The 14,454-nt window shown below is 34.0% G+C and overlaps 1 protein-coding gene across 2 annotated transcripts in view; it reads left to right on the top strand.

Moving 5' to 3' along the window:
• The window catches only part of FSTL5 (follistatin like 5), an 838,269-nt gene that overhangs the window by 424,419 nt on the left and 399,396 nt on the right, over nucleotides 1-14,454 (top strand). For both annotated transcript variants that reach the window (XM_037830939.1, XM_037830938.1), the window contains exon 6: nucleotides 5,509-5,629. In XM_037830939.1, coding sequence (XP_037686867.1) covers nucleotides 5,509-5,629 — 121 coding nt within the window. The remainder of the gene's footprint in view (nucleotides 1-5,508; nucleotides 5,630-14,454) is intronic.

Below are 14,454 nucleotides of genomic sequence, written 5' to 3'. Positions count from 1 at the left end.
AAATTAAATAAAAGAAGGGATAAATAAGAGTAGACCATTTTAAGCTTACAAGATCAGCATAGCAACGACTTTTTTTCAATATTCGTACATATCAAGTAATTTTCTGTACAAATTATTAGAACTGCTATGTGGGGAATGGATAGTTAATCTTTATTTTGAGTTGATGAAACAAATTGCAATTTTAATGATTTTAAAATGATTCCAGAGTATAGTAACATGTTTATTTACTGAGAGATTTGTGAGAATAATTTTATAGTATATAAAAAATCCTCTCAGTGAGAACAAACTAAACACAAAGAAGTAAGCACTTTTATGGATAGAGACGTGAGATATGTGGGGACTTCTAGGGAGTGCCATGGTAACTAATCCTATTTAACATTTAAAAAGCCCATAAACCTATCAGGTATACCAAATAAGGCAACAGGAACCAGGTGTTTAATTCAGGATGGCATTGCGAAGCCATTAGGTTGATCCTAGTCATACTGGGAATTTCTTTGCAAGTGATAAGGATTTTGGAATAATAATGATACCAGCAACAATTAGCACTTAGAAAGAAAGAAAGGTGGATGTCTCTGTTGGTTTAGGTGTGACTGGGCTACAATTAAAAAGAGTAGTACCTTCCATTGTATCTTGAAGCATTAGTAGCTTGTTTCAGATATTCTGTTTTCTTTAAGTGCTGTTCATAATATTAACAGGACAACTAGAATATTAAAATTTAGCTTTTCAAGATTTTAAATATTTTATATATAATGTCTTTCCTTTTGAATGTCAAGGTGCATTTGAAAGGTTGTGTTAATGTTCAGAGAATTCCTGTGAGCCATATATGATGCTTCAAAAATACAATGCCTTGCTTTCCATCAGTGGTTTATCAATGTTATCTCTTCAGCCAGGTTTTCAAAATAATTAATATCAGGGCATTGGATTTCTTTTTACCGTTATGGTAGGTACATTAGAAATATAAAAGAGAACTTGGAAGATTTAATTATTCCATTCTATTTTTTAAATTTTAATATTTATATTAAAGGATAGTATCAATTGCATATGATTCAAAAATTGTAATTTATAATATTACTTATTTATTCATATTGTTTATTTCTTTAAGAGAACTGTTGACAATCTGTAAATATCTCGAGTTCTGTAGAATATAAGCTCCATGAGGGCAGGAACTGTTTCTTCTTAGTCACTGAATTTCCTCCAGCACTTAGCACAATTCTTGGCACATGCTGGTTGCAAAGAAGGGAGAGAAAGAGAGAAGGAGGGAGAGAGGAGAATAAGAAGGGAAGGAGGAAGAGAGAAAAGAGGCAAGAAAGTGTACAGACTAAGTAGTAGAGGAGCCAACTCTTACTGAGTATGTGGGTAAAGATAAAATCTAGTGCATGGAGATGGGTATTCCTACAAAATGGGTATATTTAATTTTGATCCTTAGGCTCTGGTGTAATCTACATATTCACCAAATAAAGATGAGAATATACCTGACTCTCCTCAATTTCACAAATAACTCAAATGGGCTTTCTTTAAAATAGAGGAGCCCTGAGGTCTAGCTTCACAAAGAACATTATGACTCTGCTATGGTCATTATAAGTTTATGAAAAATAGTTTGTAAAGAGATGGGGAAGAGCTTAGATAGCTTGAACATACCATTGGTGGATCTTTCCATGAATTCACAGTTGCTCTCTCTTTCCTGTCTCTATCAACAAGGGTAAAGAAAAGAACCCAGAACTAGAAGATCTGACTCCTCTGTCCTGCCCCCACCACCACTTCTCCCCAATTCTCTTCACTTTGGTCTGCTTTGAGACCAAAAAGCAATCTCATATATTTTATCTATTTATGAGAGCATAAGAATCCCTAGATTTCCAACTTACCCAAAACCCCAGAAAAATAGTACTCATATGTCTATATGGTGGGGAGATTATACCCTTACTCCTACAGCTGATTCTTTCCATTTCTCTTCCAAGTTTAATATTTCATATCACTACCATCAAATGAACACTGCATATTTCACTTAGATATATTTCTTTGTTCCCTGCTCATTAGAATATAAATTCCACTTAGGAGGGATTTTTATCTCTCTTGTCTGCTGTGTGCCTAGGACAGTGTATGGTACACAAGAAACAGTCAAGATGATTTGTTGAATGGAGAATTAAATAAATAAATGCAGGAAGGAGAATAGTTTATTTTGGGAAGGATCATTTGTTTCCATTTTCTATGTTAGAAAAAAAGAAAAGCATGCAGTACCAAAACATTGAATCATTCCTTGAATTGCTGCACTATTTAGTAATTTTGACAGTTCTATTATATTGACAACTAAATATGAACCTACCCTTGCTGGGATTTTGTGTGTCAGGGCTCCCCTCATACCATAAATATGCTAATACTTCTTCCTCATCACGTTGATTTTACCCTCTGTGGAGGCCAAGATTCATATAACCAAACCTCTGATCAGAAAAATAAAGTGTGAACAATATTATTTTTATGCAGACAGAGCATTTGGGGTTCATTAAAACATAGGTAAGGTTGAAAAACGCCATCACAATTTTACAGTAGATCGCAAATGAAGCTGTGAATGTCCTCCTTCATGGAGGTATCATCCTAGGATACAAAAATGAAAGCGTATTCTGCATGAGTCTGGCCTTGTCATGAATCACTAGGCCAGAAGTTACGGGACTGTGTTGAGGAGTCCACTGTGGGAAATTTTCAGAACAAGTGCCACAGAATAAATGGAAGAAGTTCAGAGAATTATTAAAGCCCTTCAGGTATGGCATTCCTGTGCAAAGAATGGTTAATATATATGCTGAGAAAATCTACTTGTAAAATCTATCATGATTTTTCCCAACAGTCAAATGCTCACTCATTGTTTTAAGGCCATTAATTAGAACTACTTAAGAGTATGAGTTATCCTCCTTCTGAGTCTAACTATCCTACATTTCCGATTCTAATCACCCCATGTGTTTCAACATGTTGTGCTTTGCTTGCCAAGACCTGCCCCCATACTTCTCCCTGTGATACACCCTGACCTCACAGGATTGTGGGGAGGGAGCTCTTCATAGATGAGATACACTCATAGCTCTGGCTAGCTATAGAAAATTTCCCATGCTGCATGAAAAGTCACAGGAAACTACCTCCTTCCTTCAAAATATCCCAGAACATGTCAAAACTTTCTACCAGTAAGACCTAAAAGAGAGAAATACAGTTACTAAGAAACATATGCTAAGCAGTTATTTCATTGACCAAAAATAGGACGATAAATGACCAGAACAAGTATTTGAAATAATAATGGTAAGGAATGAATTGCCCTCTCCTGTGCCTGTGCACAGACGTGGCCCTATAGTAGTGAACAGATGTTTTCATAGAAAACCTACTAGCCAGGACCATGAGCTTCTTTAAGGCACAGTTGTAAAAACAGCACATCCAATTTAAGTTACTTAATCATGGTTAAATCAAGATCAAGCTGATTCTTACACAAGAGCTGGCATTCAGTAAAAAAAGTAAAAGAGATTCTCTTAGTTCTTCGTTTGGACATGATATTAATTTAAGCAGAATATTGGATTAGAGATAAATGTGAAACAGAAAATAACAACAGTGTCTCCCCATAACTTTCTGTTCTACCTTCATCTACTGACATTGCAAATCTTTAAGGAGAGCATAGTGAGGTAAGATCAAATATATTGCTCTCCTACCCCTACAGGGATAAGTCATTTGCCATGATCCAACAAATAGCAGATGGAGAATGACTGAGAGTTGCGGTGCTTCCTAAATAGAAAAGCAGTATTTTGTTTTCCCTTGAGGCTTATAGGAGAAATGGCTTCAGCCATTAGGTAGTTTGTTAATCTTTCCAGCTGGACTGTGCAAAAGTATAAGGCTTAATACCCACTATCTGCAATATCTATTTATATGGATCAGTTAAAGCAGAAAAGCCTTATGCAATTTTATTCCCTCTAAGGCAGCAATTGTCAGCTGAACCAATGAAATTTCATGATACACACCACAGATGACCCAGTGTATTGTAGAAATACTATTCAGCAGTGCAAGTGCTATGGTTACATATCACTGCACAGGCGGTTAGAGAGTGACACTGGAGGCTCTAGGGACCCATATAATAAGCCTCAAACCCAGAGCTGTGCCTTCAGCTCACCTGCACTCCTATTTTCAACACAGGAGTGTTCAAACAAGGTTAAACAAATAGCTCAAAAGTACTCAGGGATCTTTGGAAACTAACATTATCAATCTGCCATTGATATAACAAAGAAAGCCTGAAACACACTGCTCTGAAAAAGAAACAATCTCCATTTTGAATATACAACCAATTACATAACAGGCCGGTGTCTGGAAATCTACAGTGAATTATTTGAATAAGAAGATTATATAAATAGTCATCATATTTAATTTAAATGACTGCATTAGAATGTATATTATATGCCAGGATTTGCACCTGATTTTAAATATTTATTACCTAATAAAATCTTCATAACAACCATGAGAGAGGCATATACTTAATTTCATTTTCTAGCTGTGGAAAGGTTATGTGATTTATTCAAATTTGCAAGGTATTAAGTGATAGCAGCACCTTGACCCAGAGCTGGCAGACTTCAGAGCCTGTGTTTTCTGACTACACTGCACAAACTTTTTAGAAAACACACTATGATGTACAACTGCAGGCAATGTGAATTACTGCCTCCATATGTGGGAAAATATGAAAGACAGTGGACATGGGTGTATAGCTGCCCACAATGAATACACCATGTCTCAAAAAATCTTGGAAGCTCTTTCATATGACAGGCAATAATCAAAAGCAGTAGAGTATAAAAAAGCTACAGCCTCAGTCCACAGGACAGAATACAGAGTAGAGAAGCAGTTTGATGGTTTTCTTCACTCATGCCTGGATAGATTCTCATCGTCAATTGATGCATTAATACTATCTGGCTCCTGGAAAAAGTCATTTGCTTAATAGTTCCTTTATGACCCAGGAAGCTAATACACAATCCCACATGGCTTAACTTCCAGCTGGGGAAGCTTTTAGGCTGGAGGAGAAAAAAAAAAAAGATCTAACTCCGTTTTTCCTAAATAACATGAGGATGAAAGTTGGAACAAACTAGCTGACTATTTTTTATTGTTGTTGGGAAAGAACAACAACTGTTCTATTTTGATACAGGTCACTGAGACATAGAAGCCTATTTTAATGTGGAGATATTTTCATGAGTATAAATGGAGAAAAGTTAAATGAGCGAAATACAGAATGGCCTTTTGATATTCAAATTCTTTGGATCGTGCTGAGAAACTTTTATATTAGAGAGTTTGGACTAAACTCTATGTACTTATCTTAAATTTATAACTTTGAAATGGTTACACATAATTGTCCAGTAACTATAAATGTTTGATGTTACATAGGTTCAGTTCATTGCCTCACAGCAGATTTGGAATGTTCTATTAAGTGATTATTACAAATAATTAATGCATCTATCTATATATATAGACACAGATATAATTGTATGGTTATGATTTTCTTGTCAGATGATAAAACAGGAAGAACTTGGCAAAGATCTATCTGAATGTACTTTGTATGATCTCCTGAAATATGATGATTTTAATTCTGACAAGCACCTGGCTCTTGAAGAATTTTATAAAGCATTCCGTGAGTATGAGATTCATTCTCTAAATTCTCTATTCTTTTTCCTGTTTCTTTACACAATATGGTGTATTTGCTTGGTCTCAGGGTGCAAGCTGTTTCTTAAGAGAAATGATATAATTGAGAGAATTTAAATGCTCAACTACATTGAAACATATATAAAAGTAAGGGGATTTAGTAGTCCTGAAATGAACAGTTGGAAATATTTGATATTCCTGGAAGGTGTTCTTTCTATTCTTATTGATTCCAGTTTAAGACATTAGTTTTCCAATGCTGCTCCCAAAGTTATTTTGGAGTTGGTAGCAGTCACCATATATTAAAAAAAAATTAAACTTTTACACAATGGTGCTTGTACTTCATTGGAAAACCAGTGTATTAGTTAACAGATGAAATAGGCATGTGTTTGAAGAGCAATAATTACTATACAAATGGAAAGTTATATTTATGTTAAGGCACTTTTGCATAATTCAAATGTGTTTAAATTGCTTAAGGACTACTTAAAATTGACTAATTGAATTCTATAAAGCAGAGCTAAAAAGAAGAATACTTGGCTAAAAAAAATTACATGCCAGATTATTCTTTAAAAGTAATACAAAGAGAAAAGACTAAGAAGGAAGCACACACACACACACACACACACAAACAGAAAACAAAGATTTAGTAGCTGTATACAGGAGAAAAAGGGAAAAAATAATTTAACTAGTTGCTGTTTGAAAATTACCAAAGAAGATGCAAACTTAAACAAGATTTAATTCAACATCTAAACACAAAATATTTAGTTTTAAACTTAGAATTTTTACATGTAATAAATATATATTGATATAGAAATAGAGAACTATATTTATCATTGACTACTTATATACAAATATAATTTTTTACCTGCCAAAAAGAAAGGAAGAAACATAAGTACTTGATGAAAAAAAGATTTTACTTTGCATTTTATCTCTGTTATAAATTAGCCAATATTGGGCAAGTTACTTAAAATCTCTTATTCTTTTAAAAATCCATATAAATGAAGCCCCTAAGTTTCTTATCTCCTGATAATTTTAGATTAAAATATTGATTTTTTCTATTTTACATAATCTTTTTAAGTAATAGTTGCAGATTACAAAGCTTTAAGGCAAGGTTTCAGCCAGCTCTTCATACATAATTAAATTGCATCTTCACTTTAAATTACAAGCAGATTACAGGCGGGATGACTCTGGAGATGGTTGATCATTCAAAATGATGTTGTAACACTACCACTTTTCATACACAACAACAAAAAAGCAGCGACATTATTATTCTACTTTTATACTAAGAAACTGAAGCACAGAGATGTTAAGAAATACATGACTGAGTTTATAATCAAACCTATGTCAACCTATCTCAGATGTCTGTGTGTTTTCTACTACACTTCATTCTGCAGTAGGCATTCTTTTTGGTGCTCGGGATGTCAGAGGGTAGGGAGGAAATATTATGGCTTATCAGGGAAGAAATTACACACATACACAGAGAGAGAGACCCACACACACACCCATACCTGTATAATGTATTTAATCATGTCACAGAGGATACTGGGATAGATAGCATAAGTAAAGCTTACATAAATTATTAAGAGAGACAAGAGTATAATCTCTAGCTTTGGGAGTGAAGGAGACATTATAAAGATGGTAGCAATTGAATTTGTCTTCAGGATGAGTGAATTTGGAGTTTGGGAGATGATCAAAGGTATAAATAAAGACTCAGGTGCACCACATTCCAGGGCATTTAGAGGAACCAGCCTAATGCAAGATCTGATCCAGGTCTGAAATTCTAAGAAAATATATCAATATTCATTATTATTTTACTAACTCTTTTATTAGGTAAGCAGTCTAATCTCCCAGTATGCCAGGAGATATACAGATTTGATGAAATAAAGGTCACTGAAATTTATAACAATAGCAGGAAATATTTTTAATGGGTGGTTTATCAAGCATTAGTAAGAATATTACATAGTTATGTTTGCATGGAGGTTTTATTCAAAATATAGTTGTTGTTCGTGACACATTGCTGGGGTTAGAAACTAAAAAACCATTACAAAGTGTGAATAAGGTGTTGTTTTTATGGCAACACAGTAAAGATCCTGAATACTGATTTCTGACATATCAATAAATAAGATTCTTGCCTAGAATAATATTGCTTGCACGTATCTTGGGAAAAAATGATGCTGTGTTTTGAGGTATGATTTGATGTTGCTAGGGAAGACGGGGTAGATCTGTACCTTGTTCTTACAAATAACATTTTGCGATTCAGAAATCTGAATCATTAATATAAGGGTTCAATAGACACATAGTAAAGTGTCTTTTAAAATGTGCAAGATTGTACTAGGAGCTATTGAATTTGGATAGAAGAAAATCTAGCCAATTGTATTAACTATTGGGAGGTAATGTGGTGACCAACCAGTTTTATGGAAATTGTTTACAGTAAACCAGTGGGTTTAATGAATATTTTAACAAATATGTCATTAGGTCAAAATCATGCATAACACAAATGGTCTACATTTTTAAAATTCAGAGTCAAAAAAAGATGTTAGGTGGTTAGAGCACTTGGCAATCAGCAGTCTTTTTGGGTGTTTTTTGGTGGAGGAGTGGAGGAATCATAAACAACAGTAAAATGATGTTCACATAATCATTTAAAGGAGGTAATGCTTTTTCTAAGTAATGTTACATGTATATGGAATACTTTAAGATGCCTTTTGGTCTTATCAATCAGTCTTCTGCAAGGTATTATCTTTTCAGTGTTAGAACCTCATGTAAACTCAGCATCAGCCTATATAATGACCCCTCAAGGATAGCAAAACAACATTGTATCTATTGTATCAGTATTAGCAAGAAGGTATTTATACTGAAGTATGAATTACAAACATATCTATTTCTTTTTTCTCCATCTATAATAATACTTATATAACTAATCCCACTTGGGTTTTATAAGATTTAGTGACAGGCTTTGTAAAATGACATGATTTTAGAAAGTTACCCATGATTTTAGAAAGTAGTACTATGAATAAAAAAATGATATGACAAAAGTGGAAAAACAATCTATTAAAAAATCATGTATTAAGCACTTGTGTGCATAGAGTGCAGTGATAGTAAATGGATGTTAAAAAGATATATCTCTTTTCCTCTAGAAAAAAATGACAGATTTATTAAGGGTAAAAAAAAAGAATCATTTTCCGTGTCCAGATGCATTCCTCCATGTAGCACCTAAAAAGAAAGCTCAAGAAACTAAAGAGGCCCTAAGTAAATATCCAGAGGAATAAACCGAGGCTAGAGAATTAAGAAACTTGCTTTACCCACTGATTGTTTTCTGGTAGATACAAGGACATACAGGTTTCTTGAATTCCTGTGTATTATTCCTTCTGCCATAGTATAAAATGGCAGAAGGTAAAATAAAGTTTATTTTGAACGCAAGAAAAACTCAATGGTAAAAAAAAAAAAAAACAGCCCATTATCAATAGAGTTATTAGATTAGGTATTATTTAAGTTTATCTAGGGAAACAGAAACAATAGGAGATAGATGGAAAGATAGATAGATAGATAGATAGATAGATAGATAGATAGATAGATAGATGTAGATATATATATATAATGTAAATATTATGAGATTTATTATAGGAATTGGCTCAAGCAACTGTGGGGATGGGCAAGGCCATAAACTGGAAACAACAGTGTAGGTTTCCCATGAATTCCTCAGGAGAGGTTGGTTGGCTGAAGTAGAGATGGAAATTCTTTCTTCTTACTCTGAAATCATCACTTCTTTTAAGGCCTTCAACTGATTAGATGAGAGATTGCCTTCAAAAGAGAAGTTATAACATTTTCTATAAAATATCTTTTTTTCTTTGTAGATAAAATAAATTATTTTAATATTTTCTAATAGATATTGACTGATCTATTATTCTTAATTTCTCCTCAGTTTTTTGACATTGTTAAAAAATCATTTGATTTTTAGTAAAGTATTTTAAAAAATTCTCAGGCTGAGCATCAAATACTTCAAATCACATTGTTTTTGATTAATAAAAATGGAAGTTCATTTAATGGAATCCAATAAATAATAAGTGAGACAATGACATTGTTTTGAATACTTAGAAGAATGTTAAATCTCTGGTCAAATGATGTATGCCCCTCACTCTGGCATTTTTATTGTCTTGAATGTTTTCAATAAAGTATGTGGATTTGTCAGTGCAAAGGTTTCATTTTTTTGCAAAAGCTTATCTTTCTTATAGAATTAAAACTGAGTTAATTTTGTCATTTTTTATACAAATACTCCTCAGTGCTTTATTTTCTTCTAACTCAAAATTAAATCAAAATGTTTGATTAAATTTAATATTCATGAAAACTATATTTTTTTTATTGAAATCTGTAGGTAAATGCAAGTGATTTGCCATCAAATAAGATAATCCTACAGTGAAATGAAGCATTCATTTTCTGAAGTGATGTTCAGTTTAACGTCTATATTTACTTATGTTTGCAATTAAACTCAATTGAGATGATAAAGTGGTGTTATATAATTAATGATTTTAGAAATGAATTGTTTTCATTTGGATTTTCAAGGTAACCAAGGTTCATATATTTGACTATCCAAAGAAAGGATATTTGATTTGAAAATGCTTTCTATGTTCCCAATTTCCTGCATTAAAATATAAAGTATTTTAACTGAACTACTAAAACTTAAGGTTTTATGAAATGAGGTGTTTGTGTAATTCTGACAGATTCTTAAAGTCCTATTAAACTGTTAAAAAGTTGAATTTCCTAAAACCACATACATACACTTTGAGATAGTACAAGTTTTAATGTCACACTTAAATAAATCTCTATTAATTCATAATTATCTTTATTTTTGGAAAGATCCAAAGGAAGATGTGTTGCTGCTAGACATAAAAATAATTAGGATTTGCCAGCATAATGCATCACCTGTGAGCATTTATAATGGAACTAATTGTGTAAAAGTTCTGTTTCCTTCCTTGCTTAAAAAGAATAGGTGACTAGAATCCCAAAATTGGAAAATATTTAAAAAACACAGAACAGTTACTTCAAATTACCAAACTATTCATGATTATATTCAAAGTCATCTCTCTTTATATGAAGCACTTCTAAATGGCATATAGATTTGATAATTACTATTATAAAAAGAAAATTAATTTTTCTAGGAAATCACAATCACTACATTAATGTATTACCAATTAGAACCACCTACTAACCAGAGCAATAAACTCATGAATATTTATTAACATTCATAGGTATTAGATCACTAGTATATGAAAGCCCTTTTTTGAGAAAAATAGAAGAATTTAGTTAAGGGAATTAAGTCTATTGCAGCAATATCAGTTAAAGGTGATGGTGGCCTGAACCAAAGGAGTGGTAGTAATAATTAGGGAAAGCAGTCACATTTGTAAACTATCCCATAAGCAGAATAATCTGGATTTGTGAGTGTTCTAGTTTGCTAATGCTGCCGGAATGCAAAACACCAGAGATAGATCGGCTTTTATAAAAGGGGATTTATTTGGTTACACAGTTACAGTCTTAAGGCCATAAAGTGTCCAAGGTAACACATCAGCAATCAGGTACCTTCACTGAAGGATGGCCAATGGTGTCTGGAAAACCTCTGTTAGCTGGAAAGGCACATGGCTGGCTTCTGCTCCAAAGTTCTGGTTTCAAAATGGCTTTCTCCCAGGAAGTTCCTCTCTAGGCTGCAGTTCCTCAAAAATGTCACTCTTAGTTGCACTTGGGGTATTTGTCCTCTCTCAGCTTCTCCGGAGCAAGGGTCTGCTTCCAACGGCTGTCTTCAAACCATCTCTCATCTGCAGCTCTTGTGCTTTCTTCAAAGTGTCCCTCTTGGCTGTAGCAGCTTGCTCCTTCTGTCTGATATTATATAGTGCTCCAGGAATTTAATTCAGACCCACCCTGAATGGGTGGGCCAACACCTCCATGGAAATTGTCCAATCAGAGTCATCACCTACAGTTGGGTGGGGCACATCTCTATGGAAACACTCAAAGAATTCCAATCTAATCAGCACTAAAATGTCTGCCCCACAAGATTGCATCAAAGAATATGGCTTTTTCTGGGGGACATAATAGATTTAAACTGGCACAGTGAGTAATTGGATATATGCATGGTGAGGGAGAGTGTAAGGTCAAGGATAATGTCCCATTTTCTAGCTTCTGTAATGAGGTAAACAGTGACACTGTTTGCTTAAGTAGGAAACATGGGAAGAGAAGTATGTTTGAAGAAAGATTGAGTTCAGTTTTGGACATGTTGTCATACTCAAATAGAAACATCTGGTAGGAGAATACTGTAGCTGTGAGCTCAGGTGGGAGATTTGAACCAGAAATGAAGATATGGAGCACTTGGGTAGATTGTGAAGCTCTGGCAAGGGATGGGATTACACAAGGTGAGTGTATAATGTGAGAAGAGATTAGCAAAAGAGAAGGAATTGGGAGCTAAATCTGAGAGGTTCCTAGAGAGGTAGGAGGAAACCCAAAGGAGAGTGGAGTAATGAAATCAAGAACATTTTAACAAGAAAGAGTTCACCAACATTTTCAAAGGTTGAGTCCAAGTTAGGAAGGATGGGACAGATAAATAGTCACTGGATTTGACAATAAGGAAGTCGGTGACTTTGGTCACAGTGCTTTCAGTAGCTGAGGGGTAGCAGCAAAAGTGCTGGTGTTTGAGAGGGTGGATATAAGAAAATTGGAAAACAATAATGTTGAGCAAAAAAGCCTAATGTGTAAGCATATATAATGTGGGAATATGTTTAGATAAAGTCCAAAATATGTAAAACTCATCAATGACTTGAGAAGTTCATATGATAGCTGCCTTTGTTGAGGAGACTCAATGCAGGGGCACACTGTGGTTCTGTGGTGCTGGCACCATTCCTGTTTTTTTTTTTTTTCTTCAAACTGGCATGATGATTTCACAGATGCCTTCTTTTTGTATTAATTTCTTCATCTATCCTCCATGATTTGCCCCCTCTTTCTGTATCTATATTACATATTTTTAAAGTTGCATCAGGACAACTGAATTAATCTCTGGGAATGGGGTTTAGGAATCATCTCTGAAGGATCAAACGAAACATGCAAACACAATGCCGTGATAATTCTAAGCTCAACTCCATTTGGGAGGCATTGTGTTGGACATTAATACACTACTATAAGGTAACCCCATACTTAAATTCTTGCAATATGTAACTGTGCAGCAACTTCTATTGGCTCGTACAATTGGAGAATAATTCTACTACATATGCTGATTATAAAATTAATAATGCACACTTTTGTTAGTATGATTTTAACCTTTTGTGTTAGCGATCACAGATATCCTCTGGCAGTTTTGCTAAATATCCCTCAGCACCATTTTTCTGCAGGTAGTTTCCACTTTATGTTCCTATTTTCTTGCTATATCTGGGTTCTCTAGACCTTCCAAAATGATTATTAAAATCCAACCTGCAGAAATGTGTTTCCAAAGGACAATTTTTTTGCTCCTACAAAACAAATTATTTTTATAAGAACAACTGGTAACAGAAAGAAAGCAGGAAAGGCAATACCAATTTAAAATATATATTTTTTAAAAAAACTGAAGCCTTATATTCTAGCCATTTTAAGATGGCATTGCCCTCCGCTTTGCCCTCTCTTCCCCACTGTTAAGATTACCTTAATCTATTGTAGCTGTTGAGTCTTTACCTTTTTTTATCTGTAGCCTCTGCTCTTCTTAGTATTTCTGATATCTTGCTGGCAAATTTTGCTTGTTGACCTATTTATTTGTAACTATGAAGCTGAAAGGCACAATTAGGTACTACAGCTTCTCTTTTATTTCAGATGAAACACATTTATTTATTTAAGTATTGTTATGTGTGTGTTTGCATGTGTCAAGCAGATATTGATGGAGCAATCCCTTTTCTGATACAAAGTTAAATTGAAATAAAACACAATAAAATGGGAAATGACATCATTCTGTCATTCTTATTTTCCATAAGCCCCAAATCTTGTCAGTCATAACTTTGTGCACCTGATTTACAATGTCATCCTTTTGATTTCAGCATAATATCTTGGGAAAGTGTTTGCCTGAGGCTTGTGTTTTTGGACTCACAAATAATTTCCATAACTCATTTACAATTTGGCTTTGAACCCCATGGTCTTTAAACCAATTTCTTAGGAATTCCTTGAATTGAACCATACATTGTCCTATGTGTAGTTCTGAAACCCTATCTAGATGGCGTCTTCTGCTTATTTCAGAACCTGTAAGCCTCTTAAGCCTGTTGCTGCTGTAACTGTCTAAGTAACTTTCCTTCTGGTGCTTTTCTGTAGAGGTCGCCACTTACACTGCTGTGGCAGGTCTGATCCTCGTGTGCACAACGAGTTGCTGCAGCTTAGCACTCAAGACTTACCTTCTTTGGAAAGTGTCTTAAATTTCCAAGCTGAGTTGCTACTAATGTGATTTAACTTTTAACCAGCAAAATATTGTTCAAAAATTTAAAACAATTTGAATATAATTTGAATATATCATGTTTTAGACAGCTGTTTCTGAATCCCCCCCCCCCTCTGGTTAGCATAAAGGAATGCATCTACTTTTGGCAGTTTAGAGTTTCTTTATAGGATTCTGCTCTGTCAAATGATCCATTGGAGGGGTGTTTATCTAACAAAAGAATGTTATTTTAAGTTTTTAAATTAAGTACTTTTTAAACTTGTAAAGCAGATATCCATGCAGATTTAAGCAATGAATCTTTTAAAATGTTTTTTAAATGTAAGGAATTTGGAGGATAGTACTTCGCAAAAGCATTTTTGCTAAATTTACTTTAAAATATAGTTATTGCCTTGTTT

This window comes from Choloepus didactylus, chromosome 3 (genome assembly GCF_015220235.1).
Source record: "Choloepus didactylus isolate mChoDid1 chromosome 3, mChoDid1.pri, whole genome shotgun sequence".
NCBI lineage: Eukaryota > Metazoa > Chordata > Mammalia > Pilosa > Megalonychidae > Choloepus > Choloepus didactylus.
Note: the sequence above shows the minus strand (reverse complement) of the source record. Positions and strands in the feature narration are given on the sequence as shown.